This window comes from Periophthalmus magnuspinnatus, chromosome 10, assembly GCF_009829125.3.
Source record: "Periophthalmus magnuspinnatus isolate fPerMag1 chromosome 10, fPerMag1.2.pri, whole genome shotgun sequence".
Classification (NCBI taxonomy): Eukaryota; Metazoa; Chordata; class Actinopteri; order Gobiiformes; family Gobiidae; genus Periophthalmus; species Periophthalmus magnuspinnatus.
The window spans coordinates 18,970,524-18,995,270 of record NC_047135.1 but is presented as its reverse complement, the minus strand read 5'-3'; the positions used below and the strand labels follow the sequence as shown (position 1 = coordinate 18,995,270).

The 24,747-nt window shown below is 39.4% G+C and overlaps 2 protein-coding genes across 3 annotated transcripts in view; one reads left to right on the top strand and one right to left on the bottom strand.

The window, feature by feature from the left end:
• The window catches only part of LOC117377760 (nuclear cap-binding protein subunit 1), a 25,208-nt gene extending 9,241 nt beyond the window's left edge, over positions 1 to 15,967 (bottom strand). The window contains exons 1-13 of one of the 2 annotated variants that reach the window (XM_033974252.2): positions 15,688 to 15,967; positions 13,116 to 13,204; positions 12,747 to 12,847; positions 12,241 to 12,397; positions 11,411 to 11,518; positions 10,365 to 10,486; positions 10,135 to 10,204; positions 6,998 to 7,213; positions 2,741 to 2,838; positions 1,904 to 1,967; positions 1,718 to 1,828; positions 849 to 913; positions 424 to 486 (exon numbers count right to left, since the gene is read on the bottom strand). In XM_033974252.2, coding sequence (XP_033830143.1) covers positions 424 to 486; positions 849 to 913; positions 1,718 to 1,828; positions 1,904 to 1,967; positions 2,741 to 2,838; positions 6,998 to 7,213; positions 10,135 to 10,204; positions 10,365 to 10,486; positions 11,411 to 11,518; positions 12,241 to 12,397; positions 12,747 to 12,847; positions 13,116 to 13,204; positions 15,688 to 15,721 — 1,298 coding nt within the window. In that variant the 5' untranslated portion in view covers positions 15,722 to 15,967. Of the gene's footprint in view, positions 1 to 423; positions 487 to 848; positions 914 to 1,717; positions 1,829 to 1,903; positions 1,968 to 2,740; positions 2,839 to 6,997; positions 7,214 to 10,134; positions 10,205 to 10,364; positions 10,487 to 11,410; positions 11,519 to 12,240; positions 12,398 to 12,746; positions 12,848 to 13,115; positions 13,205 to 15,687 lie in introns of those variants that run through there. The other variant, XM_033974253.2, reaches the window with a different exon arrangement.
• On the top strand, positions 15,946 to 24,747 carry LOC117377765 (thiosulfate sulfurtransferase/rhodanese-like domain-containing protein 2). Its single transcript, XM_033974257.2, has 9 exons — positions 15,946 to 16,165; positions 17,018 to 17,301; positions 18,068 to 18,176; positions 18,986 to 19,105; positions 19,680 to 19,785; positions 19,867 to 19,982; positions 21,256 to 21,414; positions 22,134 to 22,272; positions 23,836 to 24,747. Exons 1-9 carry the CDS (start codon positions 16,025 to 16,027, stop codon positions 24,042 to 24,044), a joined length of 1,383 nt encoding a protein of 460 aa, XP_033830148.1. The 5' UTR covers positions 15,946 to 16,024; the 3' UTR covers positions 24,045 to 24,747.

Here is a 24,747-nt window from a genome sequence, read left to right as displayed (position 1 = left end):
CTCAGTATTAAGGGACTAGAGAAAAAGTATGTTTTTAAGAGTAATTGCCATAATCTGATTTATACATTAATGTAACTGAAGGGGCAAAACAATACTGTATCCAATTCGATAGAATCAAATAGGTCACAAATGTTTAAAAATTAAATGTTATCGTAAGAAGTTACGCAAGAAACACAAATGTTCAAATCATTTTATACTGAATGAGCAATATGGTGGCACACTAAGAAATGAAGCAGTTAAAATGAGGCTAAAAGTAATAGCTTTATCAGTTAGGTAAATGGACTCAAAACAACAGGAAACTGCCTGTTGAGAGTTATAGAGAGGAAACCAGACTAAATATATCAATTGGATGCCTCAAACGTTGGCTAATGAAACTAAACATTTATTTAATGTGTAAATAATAAAACCATGTCAGTCACTCACCAGTCGTCCCAGCTCCAGCGGAACTGAAAGTTGCTGAGATGGTGAGAGAACCAGTTTATGAGCCTGAAAATCACATACACACAGAGTTACAGGAGAGGCCTTTAAAAGAAGGTTATGGATGAGTTACGGATGGGCTATGGACAGGTGAGCTCACACACACAGGACAGGTTATGCTACGGACTGGTTACAAATGGTTTATGGACAGGTTGCGGATGGCTGAGCTCATACACACAGGACAGGTTATGTTACGGGCAAGTTACGGGCAGGTTATATTTTGGTTTGGTTAAAGACAGGTTACAAACAAGAGAGCTTACACATACACACAAGACAGGTTATGGTCGGGTTATAGACAGGTGTCAGGTTAAGGATTGGATACAGACTGGTAATAGACAGGTTAAGGACTGGTGACAGGGGCAGGGGCTCACCTGTCTATGCACGTGGTGTTCATTGTGTCTAGTCTCATGTAGAGCATCTCTGTGGCCTGGGCCAGCTGGCACACTCAGGTTAAGGACATGCCATACCCACATTGCAATTTAAAGTTCAAAGTCCCGGTAGACATAACCAAGTTCCAGATTTGGGAGTTTTCCTTTAGGTTTTATGAAGTCCAGCCACATTCACTATAAAGGCATTTTGGCAGGTTTTTGAACAATGTAATTTTAAATGCACAAGTTTATGTCTGAAAATCATTTCTAGAGAATAAATTTTTTCACCTTTTTCCCCGTTTCTCAAATCAGCCATTAGATGTTTGTTGTTTTTTTTTAATAGACATTATAAATCCTATAAAGCATATCGAAAAATACTTTCAGAATTAATTTAGTGAATATTGATTTGCTTTTATTGTTTTAAACAATGAACTGAAAACAAAGTTTTATACATGTTTCACTTTCGTTTTTTACACCCCAGGTCAATGCAGTCCTCATTCACGACACTATCACATTAGAATCTTCGTGTGTTCCGCTAATGAAACTAGTGCATTGTTCTTTATCCTGCTTTTGTATATTTATGGAGAGTTGTCGTGTGGGAGTATGGATGATGTCAGCATATGGGTAGAGCTTTGGACAAATGTTACAGCTAACCGTAAGGAGGGTTCGAATAGTGCCTGAGAGAGATTGCTAAAATACTAAAACTTGCATGGATGACATCTAAAACCTTTTCAGGGATGTTTCTGATGAGGGAATAATGTTATAACATGGAAGAAAGCGCCACAAAGTCGATTTTGCATTATACACCCTCTTCAAATATTTTCCATTCAACATTACAACAATACTATTTTTTTTATGATTTTAAAGGATACAACTTGTGGGAGTGACCCTGGCTGCAGTTTGCACAGTTCGATGAGCAGTGTGGTGTACATGACGTCGATGTGGGGAGGGACGGGCAGCTGGAACAGTTGTCCAAAGATCACCTGGAGAACACACACAAATGTTATGGACATGTAAAAGCATGAGGCATCATTCGCCCAGCCACACACCGGATGTACCTCCACAATGTGGTAGTTGAGAGGGATCTTGCTTTTGCCTGGATAGCTGAGTAACTGTGCCGCACTGAAATTGACAAAACACAGGCCAGGTGAGTTAGGCAGGTCATAGGCAGGACTGGAGCATTGAAGGGACATTTCTTGTTATTATGATCAAAGATACAGATATCTATACAAAAGATGTCTTCTTTTGCTATGGACAGACAGAGATTACACAGACATCTATGTTTTCTTATTAAAAAGGTATAGTATGCAACTTTCCATGGAAATTGAAAGTTAAAAGCATACGGAACATTCTCCATGGACATTTACAAGTTTTATGCCAGACTGGAATATTATAGCCAAAGGAACAACATTTCCATGGAAACAGCAGGGAGGAGCCCTCCTTCAAGCCCACTCACAGTAAGGACATATGTATTTTTTGTTTTTTCAGTGCAATAAACACAACCAAGTTGAAAAAAGGTGGCTTATATTCCATACTGTGGGTTTAAAAACAGAAAAACGTGCATTTCATATATTATTTCAAAAACATACATTTGCTCCAAATTTGCTTCAAACCTTATGTTTTTACTGAGAGGATGCAAACCATGTTCATCTCTGTGTACCACCACTTTAAGAAGAACCACCATGTGTTTTTGGTTTCCTATAAATACAATATAAACCCTTAGATAGGTATGGCAGGAAAAGTAAAATGAATTATTTTATATATATATATATATATATATATATATATATATATATATATATATATATAAAATTCATTTTACTTTTCCTGCCATACCAATGCAATAAAACAAGTATTCTCCCTATAAGAACAGTAAAGGGTATGCGTGCATGTACCAGGTCTTGCGCTCTTTCCAGTGGGTCTTGATGATACAGTTGAGGTTCTCTTCTATGACAAACCTCTCCACAGAATGGCTTCCGGGCATCACAGGGCCCTGCAACAGAGGGGGGGGGGAGAGTAAGATCTCAGCACAGCCAGAGACTGTGCTCCTGACACTGGCATCGTATATCATATTCTACATTGTATACACTACTGAGGAAAGCCTCTCTATACTTGTTTCATAAGGTTTTAGGGTGCGCTCACATCCTGGGTTGAGCCCAGTTTAGTCCTTTCTACATTCTGTTTGAATCCAGAAGAGTATGAAATCGGACCATAGAGTGTGACAAACCTACATCCTACCTTGGGACGACCCAGCTACCGCTGCCAATTTATTTTATTTTATTTATTTATACAGGGAGACCCGATGAGAGCACTTGGGCTCTCTTTTTCATGGGCACCCTGTTTAAAATACAATACAAACTGAAAAAACAATCAAAAACAAATAAGTCCATATAAAACATCAAAAACAAGTGCAGGTGTGTGTATAAAACTTTGTTATCAGATTATTAAATTGCAACTGTTACACCAACGTGTCCAGTTTTGCTTTTCCTTGGAGTGTATTCCAGTTTTGTGAAGCAAAACAGCTAAAAGCCCTCTTTCCCATCTCAGTTCTGGTGCGGCTCGTCCTTATGCAGTCATGTGATCCGGTATTAAATGTTCCGGTATCAATGATTAACAAGCCTACCAAGGTATTCTAGGAGTTTTTGAAGTAGTCCCTTATAGATAAACTTCAACTTATTCTCTTCTGATAGTGATGGCCACCCACTTTCTCATAGAGAACACAGTGATGAGTTTCAAATCCTGTAATAAAACGAAAGGCTGAGTGAAATGGTGGATCCAATGGTTTCAAAGCAGAGGCTGAAGTCTGCATGTACACCACATCCCCATAATCCAAAATGGATAGGAAGGTTGCTTGCACTATTTCTATTCTGTAACTCATTGGGATACAATATTTGTTTCTGTAATAAAATGATAATTTAGATTTTAAACTGTTACATAATTCTGAGATATTTTTTAAAGGATAAGTTTTCGTCAAACCAAAAATCAAAGATATAAGTACTAAGTCTTTCAATGGATGTACCATTTAGTGTATAAAGATTTGTAAATTGCATATTACTGAAATGTTTTTTAGAAAAAAAATCATATACTTAGTTTTACTTGCATTCAAAAACAGGTTAAGATTTATGAGGGAGTTTTGGATTTCATAAAATCTTGTTGCAGTTTTAAAAGTGCCTGATCAGCAGAGGGAGTACTTGCATACAAAACAGCATCGTCTCCATGTAAATGTATGGGCTTTCTTTTAAATTGTGACCAATAGAATTAATTTAAAAAAATGTAAAAAGTAGGGGGCCCAAAATTGAGCCTTGGGGCACTCCTTTACTTAAAGTAAAAAAATCTGATTTAAAACCATCGGCTACTACTGCCTGGGTTCTGTTTCAAATTTTGAAACCAATTACATGTAGCATTGTCAAATTCAATATGCTTCAGACGTTTCAAGAGGACTCCATGATCCACTGAATCAAAAGCTTTAGTTAAATCAATAAACAGAGCTACACAATCTTGTCTGTCATCAAGAGCTGAGAAAATGTCATTTAAAACTTTTGTGGTTGCAGTGATAGTACTATGCCCTTTTCTGAAACCTGACTGATAAGACTTCAAAATGGAGCAATTATTAAAATAACCTGTAACTTGATTTGAAACTAACTTTTCTTTTTTTGCAAAACAAGGTAATTTAGATATTGGCCAGAAATTATTTACATTTTTAGTTGTCCCACCTTTATGTTAAGGCAAAACATGTGCAGTTTTCCATAATTCTGGTATAACTTACATATTTTTAATTCATCAAATGAAATGGCAAAAAGGTTGAATTAAATATAGGGCAGCTAGTAAAGTTTTGGATCAAGATCATAGCTCCTGTGGACTTCTTCGGGTCTATGGAGCAGAGAGCATTTAAGACCTCCATGTAAGTGAAAGGTCTTAAAGAAAAAATGTGATTTTCTGCCTGAGGTTCAGACTCAACATAATCAAGATCAGAAGGACCATCATTATTCAACTTGTCACATGCAGAGATAAAATGTCTATTGAAAGCATCACATATTTCCACTTTTTTTTACAATTTACAATATGGAATCTAAAAAATATCAGTTGGTAATGTATAAGTATTATGTTCAGAGAGGGATCTGACTGTCCTCCAGAACTTCGTCAGATTTCCTTGGCTCTCTATCAATGCAGACATGAAGTAGGATGTTTTTGCCTTTTTAACTGCTGATAGACATTTATTTATCTTCTGGTGAAAAGATGCCCAATCCAACTCTGACCTAGTTTTGTGAGCGGTTTTCCAGGCAGCATTTCTTTCTCTAATTGTGCAGTTTCTGAATTGAACCAGGCATTATTACAGTTTCTCATTCATTTTTTTTTCTTTTAGGAGCATGCAGGTCTACAATTTCATTAAATGTTTCAATAAAAAAGTTCAAGGCCATCAGGGTCAGGGAATGCTTATGTTAACCCGATCTCACTGTAATATAGGTCAGAGATGAATGCCTACTCATTGAAATGTTTCCATGATCTTCTGACCTTTACACATGGATGCGCCTTTTTCACTTTTGTATTTCGGATACATCCAATTGGACAATGGTCACTAAAATCAAGTGGAAAAACACCATTTGCCTCATAATTTCGGGGTTGGTTTGTTAAGATTACATCAATGAGTGTGCCTTTATTCAAATTTGCAGGGTCAGGTCTAGTTGGAATAGAAATTAACTGTGTAAGATTTAGGCCATTGCATAGGTCTTTCAAAGTTTCGGACTCTTTTTCCAGCCAGTTAATATTTATATCACCCATTATCAGGGCCTCATAATTTCCCAGTTTAGAAAGCATCATGAACAGATCATTAAGATCATTTGTATCATGTGTCTCTCAAATGCAGAAGACACCTCCTCAACAAAATTCTTGTATCAATCAGAAACAAATAAACAACTTCTACCTGAGAAATAAGAGTTGATTCTGCAGAAATACACACCGTTTCTCAGTCCTCTGTATTTAGTATTTTATTCCCCCTCTTTTCTTATGTGTAAGCAGCCATGCTTGTTTTGGCATGAAGGAGCATGCATCTCTACAACTGTTTAATTCGTCTGTCAATCACGCCTATCTGAAATCAGAGAGGCAGGACACAGTTCCACGCCATCATCGCCACGCTCATCTTTGTAACGTTTTGTCAAAGCGTGCGGCTCCAGCTGGACAAGTCTAGTCCAGGATAAGTTCTGACTTTAGTTCCAGTTTAGTTCCACTTTTAATGTGCACATGTGAATGCACCCTTAATGTCATCCATACAATTCTGACAAAACCAATCGTAGCCGGGAGTGGGATTTATATGGGAAATTGTCCAGTGTCAAAATAATTTAATTTATTTCAAGAATGTCAGTCAGAAACTTCAGATACTTGGATCCAGAGTTTTGTAAAGCAAATGGCAACCACATTGTATACATGTGTTTGCATAGTTTATATTTTGAATAAACAAACTAGATTCAGTGATTGTCTAGACACAGTTGGGTGTTGCAGTGCAACGTAAACCAGTGACACAAATTCACATCAGAGAACTTTGCTGATCCTAGAATCCAATTAGAAGGTTCTATGGCAACAGATGTAAGGATCTACACTGAACCATACAATATTTGATACTAAATATTTGTGTGACACAAAGAGCACTACATGTAAGTGATTGAAATCAGGGTTGTTAAAACTGAAAAAAGAACAAAAAAACAAAAAACAAAAAAACCCAAACAGATACTACTCAATATTAAAACTAGTAATTAAACTAGATCCTTATTTGAGCAGGTATGGATACAAAAAAAGTCACATTCACAGGACAGAAATTAACCTTTCCTAAATAGCTTTAGAATGATCCTGAGCTGTATTAGAACAAGTATATGACCATACAGACTAGCATAGGTCCATGGACCACTATGGAATGGACCTGGACAACTGAGGGATTACACAGATATAACACCACACAGTAATATAAAAGAATGTACTACCATTTAATGTTGAAAACCACATTATGTTTGTATGTAGAGAAAGATTTTTTTAGTATCAACGTGGTATGGGAATTCGTATTGAGTCTATTCCTAATAAGTTTGAAATTTTAGTATCACAATGACATCAAATGTACTATAACAATCTTCCTCCCTTAGACTGTCCTGGCTGGTGTGTCGTACCTCGGGTGCGTCGGTGTAGTCAAACATGCGGAAGACAACACGAGGCATGGGGTAGTGGGCATCTGGCATATGTCCTGGAGGGGTGAAGGGGGGCAGGTTGTGCTGTAGGGCCTCACATAGCACACTGTCAAAGGCTATGTACGGCCTCAGGATGTGTCTCTCCTGCCACCGGTCCTTCTTCAGCTTCTGGATCTGAGCCCACAGGCAGTCCAGGTACTGCACACAGAGGTGCACACAGGGACACACAGATTACAGAGAAATAATGGTTAGGTGCTGTTAGCTACAAGACATCATTAAAATATTGCACAAAATTGACTCTTGTGAGCGTTAAGCCTCAAAAACATACCTGGAGTTGTGTTTCATTCACTTTTGTTTGAGTAATACTTTATTAGTCTGTCTATATCTCCAATGCTCTGTTCAGCCTTGAGAGGTCATGTAGTGAATGTTTTCAGGTTAACAGCTACCTTTAGTTCAGTCGAAATAGGAAATTCCAAGGCTGAAGTGATTCTAGAGAAGGTTTATGTAGTTTAAGAACAGTGGAGTACACATTGTATTACCACATGACATGACAAGGTGTTTTTTGGTTGAGTGCAAGAATTCATCCTAAATATGCAGGGTTTGTGTGTTAAACATGTGTGATCGTAACAAAATACAACTCCAGGTATGTTTTGGATGAGACAACATTACAACATAAATAGCATAATGTGAGACCTTTAAAGAAGACATAGCATGCTTTTTTTCTTGCTGTGTAATTAATCTATGACACTTGATGTTGCCTTTTTGTTTTTAAATTTATAATGCAATATTCATTTAAAACAACTTAAAGAAGGGGCATTACACTTCTATTAATTGCTAACACACAACATATTTAGATCACCATATTACCTTTTACCGCTTTGAAAATGCTATAATCACCGAAAACAACGTATTACATGTTTTACAAGTTCACAAGTTTCCCCTCCCTTTGCGCCAAGTCACTTCCCCTTCAGAGCGCTTTCACAATACAATCAAATACTGCACATTGAATTAGATTTGTGAAGTTGGAGTGTATTGGTTTGCATTTTTATGGGAAATGTTGTGCAGGAGCATGGGTCACATAGGCTTGCGAGCTGAGTTTTGGATAGAATTGCACTACTAACCGTAAGGAGAGATTGCTCAAACATGCATGGATGACATCTAAAACCTCTTCATGTATGTTTTTGATGAGGGGGAAAAACTAGTTAACATGGTAAAAAGCTCCAAAAAGTCATTTTGCTATCTGAGTGATAGTAAAAGCCAAAAGTAAAATTTGTCAACTGGACAAAAAGTGGTTGGAGTGAAGAAATTTCGCTGCTCATCCAAGCCGCTTCTTCAGTTCTGGTCAGATTGCTGGTGGACACTGCCTCCTAGGACCTGGCATCTACATATGTGGACAACACATTTTGGGCTGTCTAGGCCACAATACATTTTTTTTCTCTACAAGGTTCTGGTGTCCACATTTGAGGCCATTAAACTGTCACTTGTTAAACTGTCACATATTATAATTTAGATTCAAGGTGGACGTTGTTAAAGGTATAGGTCTTCCTGCACCTGTTAGCTGCACTTCAAATGAGACATTGTTCCAAGAGGTGCAATTGTTGTTTCTCATTTTGTTTTCACACTTATGGAAAAATGTTGCAATGTTCAGGCACTTAATAGTTTTTGCAAATCATTTTTCAAATGTGATTTTAATTTGTTATATTAAAGTCCTAGAACGAATATCCTCATATGTGGACATCAGTTTTCTCATAATGTAAAAAGATAATTCTTTATTTTCACTATCATCAGGTCCCATCTGCCCAAATAACAAAGAGAAATTAATAAAGCATGCCATGCAAGAGTAAAGGTTAAATCCATCTGAAGCCAACTATAGCTAACTATACTGCTAACTATACTGAAACTGGAAACAGCTTTTGTTTACAGTTTCTGTATGTGGGCTAGATCTATTCCAATCCAATCCAACTTTATTTCTAATGCACTTTAAAAACAACAGAGTTGACCAGAGTGCAGTACACAACAGACATTTTAAAAACACAGATAAATGACAGACATGCAAATAAATAACTACACACTGTACACTATAAAAATCAACATATCAATGAAAAGCTAAAGAGAAAAAGTGCGTTTTAAGAGCTGATTTAAAAGTAGAAAGTGACTCAGCCTGTCTAAGGTGCAGGGGCAACGCATTCCACAGTTTGGGACCAGCTACAGAAAAGGCACGGTTCCTCCTCATTTTGGGGACCACTAACAGTGAATGATCTGTAGACCTGAGTGAGCGAGCGAGCAGGAGCATATACCAAGTGTCCACTGTGCCTGAGACATACTTAGCACATTTATACAAGTATTAATGAGTGTCACACCTATTGGCATCCTGGCTAGTTCTATTGTTCTTTGTTTCCGTTGTTTGCTTTGGATCTGAGCATGCAGTTATAGCTGGGGGGAAAGTGATGTCTTTCCTGACAAAAACTGCTTCTTTTACTCTCTTCTCAAACAATTTCTTTTCTCTAAGATCTGTATCTCACAATCTTCAAAGGAGTGGTTAGTGGCTTTGAGATGGAGATGTATGGAGGACTGGGATTCAGAGGAGATCTCACGAGGTGTTGGTACATTCTCTTATGAAGTGGATATTTAATTTCTCCAATGTAATGCTCTTTACTACACTAAATGGAGTAGGATGCATTACTTTGTTTATGGCTCAGGGTTTTGTTCTTTGGGTGAATCAGTTTTTGTCTTAAAGTGTTTGTAGGTCTGAAATAGACTGAAAAGCTTCAGAGAATTTACAGTATGAAATTCCAGACACCCCAGCTGCACAAGGAATAGTTACACCTTTCCTTCTAAAAGAGCTAAAAAAAACAAGACAACAGGGAATCTGAATCTAGATCTATTGAAAGCCCATTTTGGAGATCCACAGGCGAAGAGGGCTTACTGATACGTTTCATGAGTGATTTCAGAGGAAGGATGACCTGAATGAAGCACAGATCAAATAAAATAAAACACCATGGTTTTGATGAGGGAACAATGTCATTACAAAATCATAAAAAAAACATCATAAAAAAAAACACCTGAACAGTGTCTCATATCTACAACAGTGACTGTGTGAGATGTGGTTGCTCAGTTACCTCCTCCTGTGGGTGGGGCTTTTCTGCAGACCACACCTGTAGCATGGGTACATGCGTCTTCACTCGTCTCCTGCACAAAGAGACAGCAGGCTTAGCTATTATCAGGAAGTCAGAAAATTCAGTTTATTTGCTGCCATGGCATTTTAGAAACACTACTAGTTCAGTTTCAATGTTACCGTTCCCTCGCACACCTGACCTTATCCACCCTTCTTGTCTTTAGGAGTACTCACTTGAGATAGCCTTCGATCTGACTGAGCAAGCGGTCTATCTCCACGTCTTTCTTCTCGTACAGCTCTTTGCCCACCCAAGGGAGACAGGACATCACCACATACACAAACCAATCTGAGCGCACCTGCACACACACACCAGCCAACGTCTTTACAGGGCCCATTTATGCCATTTTCTGATCCATGTTATTATGTTGTCTCATCAAAAACTGGAGTTGTGTTTTGTTTCATTCACATATGTTTAACACACAAACTCTGAATATTTTGTAAACACTCTGTTACAGGAAACGCTTCACCTGATCGAGGCTAGCAGTTATAGGGGCAAATTTGGAGCCGAGTTCAGAATTTGGAATTCCGATTGTGATTGTCATAGCAACCAAAGAGTCAATCAGGAGCGAGGATGTTGAAAGTAACACCCCTTTCCGCCCACACAATGGTTTTAGTAGGGAGCAGGCAGTTGGCAACACTGTCAATCAAACCTTTTTTAATGCAAACATTTTAAGGTTCGAATGACGAGCCTGACAGCAGCAATTACAGAGAGGGGCTACAGTTTTTCCAATGTAAAGTGAATTGGAGCTAAAGTCAATGGAGCTGGAAGCTCACTTCCTAATTGGAACGCGGCAGCTAGCAGGTTAGCTATGTCCATCTATATATATATTCTATGGGTGGAACAAAGCATTTTGAGCTTTGGTGATGTAGAGAGACTAATAAAAGAATACTCAAGCGTGTGAATGAAGCAAAACACAACTCCAGGTATGTTTAGATGAGGTAAGAATAAAATAACATGGCTAAAAGCTCACATGACTCAATTTTGCATTATATATGACCTTTCCATGTCCTGTTAAAAAAAAAAAAAAAAAAAAAAAAAAATCTGTATAATTTTATTCTTCGTGTTTATTCATGGGTAGCAGACAGACAGTATTTTTGCAACTTATTTTCAAACTTATCAATTAGAAAAAAATTAAACCTTTTAGAAGCATTGGTTACCTTTTCAAAATAATGTTTCACAGGGCATGTTTCAAGAGGTAAAATCCCATGAGTGGGCTTACCTGGGGCACATCTTCTTCCTGAGTTACACTGACAAAGTTCTCAAACATGGCCACCATGGAGGGAGCGGCAATCACATGACAGTTCACTAGGTCAGACAAGAAACGTACCTGCAGGACAAAAGTGTCATCAAACCCAGTGTCCCTCTACACATATACAGCTCAAATAGGGTGCATACTGTTCATTAATTAAACCTTTTTTGAACAATTTTGTCTTATTTGACATAGACTCAAAAGGATTTGGATTTAAAGAAACTGTGCTACACACAGTTTCTTGCGCTCTTATTGATTTAAAAAGGTACCACAATCACAACTGTACCCATGTTGCCAGTGCCTTAACCTGCAGATAGAGGACACATCCAAGTTTTTTCTCATTCTCATGGACAGGCAATGCCTCATATGAAAGCTCAGAACCTCCGAAATTCACTCACTGACCTGCACAGGCTGCATTAGCACTAATTAATAGTTTGCTGCAGGTGCTGGTGTTTAGGTAGTGACGATTTAGATCAGAGAGAGTCCTTTTAGGTATAAACCAACTGGATTTCAGCATTGAAACTGGCAACTCAAATGAGAGACTCATGTGACTCATTCAGCTTTCTGATTGGATACTTGTCTTGAGACTCAAAATAACAAATGATAACAAAATAATATAGCCATCATGTCCAATGTTTTTGTAACTAAGAATAAGCATCAGCATTACAATTGCTACCAGTAAAAGCTATTTTTGATTTAAACATTGTTACTTCATATCTTGGGACACAGTTAGGTCAAGTTTCAGGATAACAAAATCTTACATACAGTTCCTTTAAGTGTGACACTCCCATTTTACATACCAGGTAAACCGCTTCATTGTACAGGTTATTCTTGAGTGTCTCTTTGAGCTGTCGGATCATGGCCTCCACAAACTCTCCTCCGAAGTTGTAGTTGCGTGCATTGAGGAGCCCGACCAGTGTGGTGTAGACAGTGAGTTTCTCAGGCAGCAGCCGTGCCCTGTCATAACCAGCACATGGTCAGAACCAGCCTGCAGTCGCTCTGCCTCCCACCTTTGGAACTCTCTTTCGCCTCTTCTCCATTCTCAATTCAAATCTCAAATCCAAGTGTAATTTTTGTTTTTTTTTAAATACAAACATTTTACAGCATATATAGAAATGTATCAATCTAGGATTTTCAGTTTTAGTATTGGTATCTTTGGCTTTTAAAGACACAAAATGTAACTTTCAGGTGGTGGCACATCACCTTTATGATTCCATGGAAATCAAAGATTATAGTCAAAAGGCCTCCAGGCTGAATAACACACAGGTTTGTGGAGATGCACAGCTGCAAAACAGAGCAGACTTACACAGAGCAGAGGATGCGTAGAATCTTGTTTTTGTAGTTAGGCAGGTCAGCCTCCAGGACTCCTGCCAGGCCTTCCAGGTTACTCTCCAGAGAGGATGTACTCTGGGACACAGTATCAGAGCACACACCATCAACACACACACGATTATGCACACGCTATCAACACACACATGGACACACACGCACATGCTATCACCACACACATGATCGCGCATGTACCATCAGCACATACATGACCACACACACACACACCATCGGCACATACATGACAACACACATGATAACATACATGCAGACACACACGTCATCAGAACATGTAAGCACTACAGAGCCCCCAGTCTCTCTCATGTCACCTAGTCTGGCTCTGTACCTTCTCTCCAACTCGACATATGAGTGACTCCAGGCGGTCTTCTATCTCGATGGGCTCTGATGTCCTCCTCCTTTTGTGAGGCTGCCCCCCTGAAACACAATGCACATTTGTAGATAACATTCAGATAACAGAGGATGTCCAGAGGATAGTGTTCACTATTCAGGCCTGCAAAAACCTTTGGTGGTGCTTTTGTTAGAGCAGAAAAAGGTAAATTTTTACATATCTGACGTGTTCACTTCTGCAGGTAGGAGCACAAATAGGTCTGTCATAATAAACACCTACATTGACTTATTGTTCAATATATCATCACTAGAACAATATATTTTGGAGCTCAATATTTATCGTCAGTAGTTTTTTCAGGTGTTTTTGTTGCAATGCAATTAAACTTGAGGTCTAAAAGGTTGAATAAGTGACTCCTATGCCTAAATAGTAAAAGACGAAGTTTAAATCTGCCAACTGGACAAATAGTTAGGAGTGAAGACGTTTCGCTGCTCATCCAAGCCGCTTCTTCAGTTCTGATTAGATAGCTGGTGGACACGGCCTTTTATCTGTCCAATTTGATTCGGATAAGACCATGGTTTCATTTGATGTGACATCTCTTTTCACTTGTAACCCCACATCAGTAGCGGTGGAGGCAGCAAAGAGGAGGTTTCTGCCGGATACTAGGTTAAAAGAGAAAACCAAACTGACACCGGACCAAAGCTTCAAACTGCTGGAAATTTGTGTAAATACCACATATTTCCAGTTCAGAGGGAACTTCTACAGGCAAATCCACGGCTATGCCAGGGGCTCACCGGTCTCTCCCATTAACTAACTTATAAATACAACAATTTGAGCAGGAGGCGTTGGCCTTATTTCCAGGCACTCTGCCGATGCATTGGTATTGATATGTGGATGACAACTGGAATAAAATCAAAATTCAAGATCTGGAACCCTTTACTGCACATATTAATGCCGTGGATCCAAACATCAAGTTCACACAGGAAGAGGCCAAGGAGAACAAACTGGGCTTCTTAGATTCTGCAGTAACTATAGGAGAGGACCGGTGTCTCCAGGTAAAAGTCTTCATTAAACCCATACACATTGACGAATACCTGCTGTTTGATTCACACCATCTACTGCAGCACAAACTTGGAGTTATCCGTACTCTACAACACAGAGCTCAAGTGATGCCGACAAACACAGAGGGAAAAGTGAAGGAGGAACAACATGTGGAGAAAACCCTCTCTGCTTGTAGACATCCAAAAAGGGCCTTCAATAGATCTAAGAGAGCTAGACAAAACAGGACAACAGGGAATCTGAACCTAAAAGGAAAGATGCAACTATTCCTTACACAGCGGGTGTGTCTGAAAAACTTCAGAGAATTTTCAGACAGTATGACATTCCTGTCTTTTTCAAACCCACAAACACTTTAAGACAAAAACTTGTCCACTCTAAGGACAAAACCCCGAGCCACAAACAAAGTAATGTAGCCTACTCCATTCAGTATAGTGAAGAGTGCAGTGAGTGTTACACTGGAGAAGCTAAACAGCCACGTCATAAGAGAATGTACCAACGCTGGCGCGAAAGCTCCTCTGGACCCCAGTCCGCCATACATCTCCATCTCAAAGCCACGAACCACTCCTTTGAAGATGGTGAGGTTCAGATCTTAGCCAGAGAAAAGAAATCATTTGAGAGGGGAGTTAAAGAGGCTAATTTTGTTAGAAATGACAATCCTTCCTTAAACAGGAATGAGGGCCTTAGACATCATCTATACCTCATCTATAACTCCATCCTCAGACCCAAACAAAGAGTACAATAGTAGGGTCGTTATGGATTGAATAGGGTAGTTTCAGCTGAAACTGGAGACAACAGCTGTTTACAGTTTCAGTATAGTTAGCCCCTCCCTTCAGACAGATATAAGGCAGTGTCCACCAGCTATCTAACCAGAACTGAAAAAGCGGTTTCGATAAACAGCGAGGCGTCTTCACTCTTACAACAATTTGTCCAGTTGACAGATTTAAACTTCGTCTTTTATTATGGATCAGACCTGGACGACTGAGGGATTACAGAGGTCTGTATAATCCCTCAGTCGTCCAGGTCTATAGCTATTTTTTTGACTACCTATAGTATATTATTTGATGCAGCTCATGTCACTTAATGATAGTCTGTTTAAAAATGGTTTACTGGGAATATCTTGCATTACTGTTATTGCATCAGTGGCATAAAATAGATAAAATTATAGTTTACCGCAGTATGTGTCTGTACTAATATGTCGTGCTTCAAATTTGTTATCGTGACAGGTCAAAGCACAAATGCAACTTTCACACAAGAGATCAGGCTGCTCCAGCTCAGTGGGAGAAGGTAAAAGCCCCAGTGACCGCCCCCATGTCCTGACTCTGCTGAACACGGAGCCGCAAAAAACCCTCTCGTCTGTTTTAATATGTCTGGTCAGCCAAAACCACACTGGTAAGGCGATCTTTTCATGTAAAGAGTCCGTGCACCACATGCAATGGTCCACAATTGGATATAAGACATGCACATTTGAACAGCGTTAGCCGACCGGTGGGCTGCACACATGCACTTTACCTACCCTCATTCTCGTCGCTGTGCCGTCTTCTGGACATTTTAAAACTAAAAGTTAGTAATGATGCAAAAGTAAGTACAAAAATAACCCAAAGTGTGATTTTGGGTTGGTTAAGCGTGTGTATTATGGCGTGGAAGCCGCAGAGGCGCTACAAAAGCACACAAACAGCAGCGCTCTGAATGAATGAAGCACTTCCGCAGTGAGCCGGAAGTGCACCCGTTTAATCCCTCCGGCTGCTCCTCTCTGCTCTGCAAGGTTCCTCGTCCTGCTCTGTGCACGCTCCTGCTACTCCTGCCACTCCTGCTCATCTCATGTGTTTGTTTAATGCACATTTAAGATAGTAATGACTTCAGATGGAGTGTCCTTTACAGCGTTTATAGATTTGGACATCGATCTAAAACCTCCTAATGAACAAGAGAGATGTAAACAAGAGAAACATCTGTGCGCTCCTCTGCGTAAACACTACAGCCTGTGCCGAAGAAAGGTGAGGTCAGGCTTATGCCTTTTAAATAAGATATGATAAACTTTATTTGTCCAAAAATGGGGAAATGCACGTGTTGCAACGCACAGTTTAAGAACAGCAAATAGACACTAAAATATCAAGATAAATAAATATTAGAACGTAGACTTGGACACAACACTTTGCAAGTATAATGAAATCCCATAATCAAATGTCTAATGTTCTGTACAGTAAGTAGCTCTGACTATTATCATTTACAGTGCAGCATGTGAACAGGATAAATGACAGGTAAAGTGACTTCAGTGTATTAAACAAGAGATTATTCACATTATATCAGTGTATTGTACATGATTATTACAGGTGGAAATGTCTTTAAGTTTGAGTATGGGATCAAATCTGAACTTATTGATACATCTTCTAAAAAGATGTTCAGGAAGTTATCACCTGTTATTAGTTCTTAGTTCTCATCTACACCATAATTATTTTGTGAATGAAATACCTCATAATCAAAGATGGGTAGAGTAACTAAAAACTGTACTCAAATAAGAGTAAGCTTACTTCAAAATAATATTTTGGCTGTCAATTTTGAAACTGTTTCTATGAAAAGTGAATCTTAACAAATGTGGTCCAAGAAATTACTCAAGTAAGAGTAAAAAAAAAAATATATATATATATATATATATATATATATATATATATATATATATATTTTTTTTTTTTTTTTTTTTTTTTAATTTGACACTGGATACTACCCACCTCTGCTCATAATACACATATTGTTTTGAGCAGACAATAAACGTTCAGGTTCATTTTATCGGGTTTTTCTAGATTTATATATTGATCTGTCTTACCTCTGGCTTATTTATCATTCTGTAGTCTTTTGCTGCATTTGTGGCCTCCAAGAAGACTGAAGGCAGTAAATGTTGGTGCTGCTGTGGTCACACCTTCACTGAGCACTTTGCCATTCACAAACATGTGGCCCAGAGCCACCAGGCTGAGGTGGAGCAGCATGCCCTAACCGCCTTTGACAAGGTCCAGACTGCACAACTGGACCCACAACAACCAGACCTACAACCGGACCCACAACAGGGGCTGGAGAGCACAGATGTCTCCTCATGGATCCCAGACACCAGCCACCTGTCTGAAGAGCAGCTCACACAGTAATGCTTCTAATATGCTATAGTGTCATACTCAGCATTGCCAGACTTTCAGAGACTAGCAAGTGACCAAGCCTGCCAATGCGGGAAGGGGCATTACTTTCAACAGGTTCACTCCTGATTGGCTTTTTGGTTTTGTACTCTGATTTCCAAATATGGTCCCTGGTTGCAGATTAGCTGCTATAAGTGCTAGTCTTGATTGGCTTACTTTGGTTGCAATCAAATGCTATGGGTGACGTCACACTCGCTTAGTCCACTTCTAGTACACAGTCTATGGTCTGGAGGTATCCGCACATCAAACTCTGCCCCTGCAGCCAGGTGTTTGTAATCAGAAACGCCTGGCATCAGTAATCAGGGCAGTCCTGTGTGATGTCACCAAGTACTTAAAACTGCAGTGGGCACTGGAGACAGCACACAAACATTTTTTTGACCAGGAAGCTGCAAATTTATCTAGATTGTGTTAAAATTGCCAACAAATGACTAAGAACAGTACACGGTGCTTTTCAAAGAACATTTACATAGTTTAGAAGCAAAAAAAGTTGATTTAGGGTTTTGTTACACTTTAAATGTGTGTCGCACCTATTTTATGACAAAGTGCCATTTGGGAACAAGTGCAAAAGAAAAAAAGCAAGCTGTGACTCTCAAATTTTTTATTTGATCTTGTAGACAATATACACTACACACACATTTACCATGCTTTTATTACTATGCCAGTGCCCTACGTGACATGTAGTGATCCTGAAGTCCCTGCCTTTCCCCTGTGTTTCAGAGGCCCCGGCAGAGTGCTCCTGTACTACTGTTACTGTGACGTGTCTGATCCACATGTGGTCTGTGCCTGGCAGAAAGCACTCTGTCAGAAGCTCCACCTCACAGGAAAGGTGAGTCCTGCCCTGTCTCCATAGCTCACTCAGTCAGGATTGTACTATGTAACAGAATGTTACAAAACACATCCTAATGCAGTTATTCAGTAACTAAATACATTTTCAGTATTCTTCCCTTCACTGTCTGTGCATCCATTCAGTAAAAGGTTGCAGGGCGCTCTCAGAATTATTAGGATCTCGCGGAAAAACTACTTTTGTCACAGGGAAGGAATAGCAAATCACATCTTTAAATGTCTACCTGTCCAGTCATTCCAAAAGCTCCAGCTAATTCACTATGTTCTCCTGTCTGTTGTGTCCTATATAAATCCTTATAATCCAAATAAAATGTTGTTGTTTTTTTACTAGCGTCACAACAGCAGAGCAATCAAACTTTAGTTAAATCCAGAGAAAAGCAAATACATCTTTTCTGTCCACAAATGCACAAAGCACTTATTTTCTTCATGCTTTTCACAAAGTAAATTGTCTGTATTTCTTATCAAATAGTTTGAAGTATGTCTTTCTGCGTTTCCATGCTTGTTTTGGTTCACTTGAGAGCTTCACCTTTGGCTCAACCCAAACCACAATGCTGCTCTGTGATTGGCCTGAACCACTGGTGGCTCGGCCGTATCATAACAGCCATTCCAAATGGATTCTTGTGAGTCTGTGAACTCACAAATATTGCTAGAATTCATATTGCTACGTAAAATTAGACTACAGTTCTAATAACCCTCACCCCAATGGCAGTCCCAGGTTTCCCTGTGTAGAAAGCCTGTTCTACTAGAGTGATATTAGTTTTCCGTATGTGCGTGCTATGTGTGTGTGCTTAGGTGAGGGTGGCCTCAGAGGGCATCAATGGCACTGTAGGAGGCACCTTTGCTGCTACTGAGCTCTACATCCAAACCATGTGCTTCAGCCCGGTCTTCAGGATGCACCAGGATGACTTTAAGGTGAGTCCTGAGCATGCACTGCAACAACTTTAAGATGAGGACTAAGTCCACGAGGGACAGTCTGGATCTGTGTGTCAGTTTAGATACATACTGTCTCCTGGAATCTCCTCCACCATCTGATAACAGCAGATTAATGTTAAAAGTTACAGGGGAGGGTATGAAGGTTCAAATTTCATAAACTTGACTGATCTGTGTCCCCAGATGCAAGGTAAACATGTTCAGATCCTTTTAGGATGATAGTGATAGTGATAACCATTGCTATGTTGGTGTGTGGACATGATGGCACAGTTATAAATTGGTGTTTTGGTTCCTAAGACGATTATCCAATCAGAAAGCAGAATGAGTCTCACAGGAGTCTCTCATTTGGGTTGCCAGTTTCAATGCTGAATCCAGTTGGTTTAAATCTAAAAGGACTCTCTCCGAATCTTCACTACCGAAACCCCTGCACCTGCAGCCAGTCATTAATAAGAGCTAGTGCAGCCTCTGCAGCTCAGTGAATTCTGGAGGTTCTGTGGTTACTCATAGGAGTATTCTATGTAAGGGACTAATCCTGCTGACACTGTTGTTCCCACAGACGAGTGCAGGAGGAGCTGAGTGCTTCACTGAGCTGAAGGTGGGGGTCTACAGAGAGATCGTCCCCATGGGTGTGGACCCTCAAGTGGTGTCCTACCGCCTGGCAGGTGTGACATGCTTTTGTGCATGTATTCAACATTTTACAAAGCTCTCCTTATAAACTGTATACCATGCTTGTGTGTGGCCAGGGACACACCTGGAGCCAGAAGACTTCCACAGGGAGGTGGAGGAGCTGCTGGCCACAGACCAAACAAACAGGGACACAATTATTCTAGACTGCCGCAACTTCTATGAGAGTAAAATTGTAAGATTTCTTTTCTTTGACTTTTAGTTGTTTCTGACATGACTGTCACTGATCATGCCTCATTAAAGTGGGACTAAACACCTATCCTCCCACAACTGCATAATAGAATGTGATTTTCAACATTAAATCATAGAACTTACTTTTAGATTACCATGTGGTCTTATATCTGTCCCTCAGTCATCCATGAGGTTCCATAGTGGTCCATGGGTGTATACTAGTCCATGTGGTCTTATACTTGTTCTGATACTCTTATAGCTCAAGGTCATTCTAGAGCCTTTCAGGAAGGTGAATTTCTGTCCTGTGAATGTGACGTTTTTAGTTTTGATACCTTCTCAAATGAGTATGTAGTTTCAATAGTTTTAGTATCTATTAGTATTATTAAGTATCAGGTCTTTTAACAATCCTACCTTACAAATAGAAGTGAGGAATATGTTTCTGTGTTTGAGCCTCACGCTGCATTAAACACAAAATAAATGAATCACAATATGATGATTTCACCAAAATAGCAGATCATCACAAAGATCAGCTCATGATGAGACTTTTATCCCCCATCCCCCAGCCCTATGTGTCAGTGAAATAAAACACAGCAGGTATGTATTTGTTATGAAAATAAATATGTATAACATGGTTGAAATTTTGCATATCCTCCCTCCCCAGTGTAAACCAAACTATATGACACTGCATTACAAAAAAGTAATAGTGATACTAACTAGGGTCGGGCGATATAGCAAAAACATTAACCAGATTCATCCTTATATTGATCAGTCTCAATTTTGGATACTATTAGATTATTTTTCTATTCAAAAAGTAAATGAAAGGGCTTGCAATATTGATTTCAAAAACATAAACCAAACAGACTTTTAATTAAGGATGCATTGATCCAATACTGCTATTGGATATCGGTACTGAAAAATGTGTTGGATTGGATATCAGCTTCCAGATATTGTCTCAGTCCGTATCCTGGTGAGACATATAAATTGATGTAATAAGACTATTTACTGGGTGTAGTGGGCCTAGAAAGCCTCAGAATGCTTGAACGTTTATTTATACTATAAGTTTATACAAATTGTTCTGTAGTTAAATTGTAGATAAATAACAGCTGCCTAACACATTTGGATCACTTCTGTCATACTTTACTGACAGAGGATTGGCTATAGACCTCTCCATTAAAAAGACCATAGCATATCATCACTATCAAACAAAACCGAAATTTGTTGAATTGCCCTAATATATACCATGTGTAAAGTTTGTCTCTCCCTCCTGACCCCTGCAGGGACAGTTTAATCAGTGCCTGGCCCCAAACATCCGGAAGTTCAGCTACTTCCCAGACTACGTGGAGCAGAACCTGGAGGTGTTCCGAGAGAAGCGTGTGCTCATGTACTGTACCGGGGGGATTCGCTGTGAGCGCGCCTCCGCCTACCTCAAGTCAAAGGTCAGAACGGGACACCAAAGCTGCCATATTATACTATTTTCTGAGATACGTTATAATGCTCTTTACTCATCACAAACATACCTGAAGTTGTGTTTTGTTTCATTCACACATGTTTAAAACCCTTCTTTTCTCAAACTGAAAACACTCTGTTCCACCTTGTGATGTCATGTGGTAATACAAGAAGTCCTCCACTGCGTTTTAAAACTCCATACACCTTCACTAGAATTATTATTATTTTTGCCCTGGAATTGCCAATCTCTACTGAAAAAACCCTGCAGTTGCAGTTGTCAGGTGTGGTAGATCTGGGCCTCTATTGCTCTAGTGCTGCTCGTGTGCAGCCAGGATGAGTGCCTCTGTGCTGTCCTTCAGTCAAGCCTTTGGTAGGACTTCTTGATATCAGCCACTTCAGTTATATTCTGGTGGTACATCGTATGTAGGGGCTTGTCCTCCAGCACCTCTTCCTCTGCACTCCGCTGTCTAAGACATTCGCTGAGCACATCATCTGTTGGGGCCTTGTCCTTGATGTACTCATGGATTGTAATCTTGGATGTTTCATTCTGGACAGTGGCTCTCACACTCACTAGTCCTCAGTCTCCTTCCATACGGCTCACAAAAAAATAAAACAAAATATATCTTAAGAAATGTTGTATATAACGGGAAGCCCCCGTACAGACTCGCATTCCAATGTACTCACCCTAAACTGTACCTTGTGCCCTCAGGAGGTGTGTAAGGAGGTGCTACAGCTCAGAGGAGGGATTCACAGATATCTGGAGCAGTTTCCTCAGGGACATTATCGAGGCAAACTGTTTGTGTTTGATGAGCGCTACGCCATCTCCTCCAACGATGACGTTATTTCAGGTCAGCACACACCTCAGTCCTCAGATTGCAAACCAGTGTCTGTGTTAGGGTTCCGATGCAAATTCACACTCAAGAAAATTAAATGTTGTCCCTATTAAAAGCAGGAATATTTTACTTGTATGGGGTATTAATTAACACATATTTAGATCACCATGTTACCTTTTAATTGTTTTGAAAATTCTGTAGTCAACAAAAGCAATGTATTAACATGTTTTACAAATTTCACTGTCATTTCTGATGCTCTTAGTCTCCCCTTCCTTTGCTCTCAACATTAAGTCACTCCCCTACTTTCGCAACACAATCAGCATGCACCCGCCTGATGTGATGTGCTGTAGGCATGTCAAGTTGCTGTCTACAGTCAGTTTTGTATTATGCTTTTGTATATTTATGGAGAATTGCTGTGTGGGAGCATGGACTTTGCACTTTGAATTACCGTACTTTGTGTATGAATTGTGCTGTACAAATAAACTTGCCTTGCCATTGGTGACGTAGGCTTGTGGTCTTAGCTTTGGTTTGAATCGTACAGCTAACTGTAAGAAATGTTTGAATGGGTACAGAGATCTCTACAGTACTCAAACATGCATGGATGACATCTAAAACCTCTTCAAGCATGTTTTTGATGAGGGAACGTTATATTATGGTCGAAAGCTTTTGCATAATACTAAGTCACCCAAGCCAAATAATTTATTTTACAATTATGTGTTAAAAGGTGCACTATGTAACTTTTCTATTGGATGTTCACCATCTGCTTGTCTCTATGGAAATGTTATTGCTGGGCCTGGTTAGTACTTGTATGGGAGACCACTGGGAATACATTGCTTTTTATGAAAATGGTGTGTATGTGAGTGGCACAGATTGGCAGCCTCAAGTTACAGAGTGCACCTTTAAAATCTATATGTTCATTTAACATAAAAGGTTTGAGGTGTTGTTTAGTAAAATATAAAAAGGTATATGAATTGAGGATTTTAAAGTATTGAGGTGTGGTTGATGCCAGTTTGTAGGGAGCAGCATAGCAAGCAGTTAAATAAACAAAGAAATAAACAACAAACAAAAAGCGTGTGAGCCATAGTCACCCTGCCCCCCAGTGGTACAAGTATGTAAATATAGGTCACCTAAGTCCATAGGTAAATAAATACCTATGACCTAAATCTAAATGCACAGCACAGGTTAGACCACATTTAACCTTTATTTGTTTGTTGTCCCTGGTTTTGTCTTGTTTTCTTATGATTTGATGAAGTCTATAATTGTACTTCCTGGTTAGACACAGACAATAGATATGACATACATAGAGGCAATTCCAGCTCTGTTCTGTTACCTAGTCAAAGAGCCAATGCTTGTCTAGTTTATAGAATAGTTATGAAAAATAAATTACAACTGTCAGAAAAATGTCTTCCTTTCTCGTAAACTGTCCCTGCATTGTGGATGGACTTTTACATGTTTCAGGAAATTGATGACATTATAGTTTCAGATGGAGGACAGGGGGCTATATAACTCTATGGAAGATTTACTGTTTTTGAAAGAACTTATTATCCAAAACTTACCCGTGTTTTCTTATGTGTCCAGACTGCAGGTACTGTGGCTCCCCCTGGGACCAGTATGAGCTGTGTTCCTCAGCATCGTGCCGTCAGCTGGTGCTGTCCTGCCCCAGCTGCAGAAGAGAGGGGCAAACTGCCTGCTGCCTCACCTGCCAAAGCAAAGACCCATCCCCACACCAGCACAGGGAGGAGTGTGAGTGCACCATGGGTCGCTCCAGGATCCCTTTGGAGTTATGACACTGTCTGCTCCAGATTTGGCTTAAGCAGAATGGAGGGAATGGATGCTTTATTGTCCTTTCTTAAGTGATTTTTAATTTTGTGGTAGGGCTAAACGATTTGGGAGAATATACCAAATTGCAGTTTTTCTGACAAGCATTGTGATTATTAGATTAACATATTATGTTTTGATAAGAGGATTCTGTTGCCTGAGCAGACATACCTCTGTCCTGACTTGGGACGGTCTAACCAAAGCTTTTCTTTTAACTGAAATGAATACGTTTGGTGCTTTGATTGTTGATACTGCAGAAATCTGTGCTGTTTCTCCGTCCCCTGTGTGGTGTTTTTTTTTCTCCCTTTTTTGGGGAATTGGTTAATCCACCTGTCAATTACACCCTCTGAACGGAGACACAGGATACAGTTCATCTTTGTAAAGTTTTGTCAAAGTGTGTGGTTCTGCCTGCATGGGTAAATGCTTCTCTTTAAAGTTCACATTTTAAATGTGTCCAGAAGAAGTGACAAAAAAACGAAAATTAACTGAAAAACTGGCACATTTCAAAACATGTTTGTACAGAGCTAAACAGGGTTAGCAGATTTTATGCAGAATGCATTTGCAATTTAGATTTAATTGCCATGTCTTCATTTGTTTTTCTGTTGTAATGCAATCATGATAAGGTTAGCAATGTAATGCACCTTAATCTCTTGACTAAAAAAGACTACTAGT

Bases quoted from the DNA above. Each gene is read 5' to 3' on its own strand.
- LOC117377765 (XM_033974257.2), top strand. From the start codon at position 16,025: ATGACTTCAGATGGAGTGTCCTTTACAGCGTTTATAGATTTGGACATC. The intron at 17,302-18,067 runs GTAATGCTTCTA...CCTGTGTTTCAG, and splicing joins TCTGAAGAGCAGCTCACACA to AGGCCCCGGCAGAGTGCTCC. The intron at 19,786-19,866 runs GTGTGACATGCT...GTGTGTGGCCAG, and splicing joins GGTGTCCTACCGCCTGGCAG to GGACACACCTGGAGCCAGAA.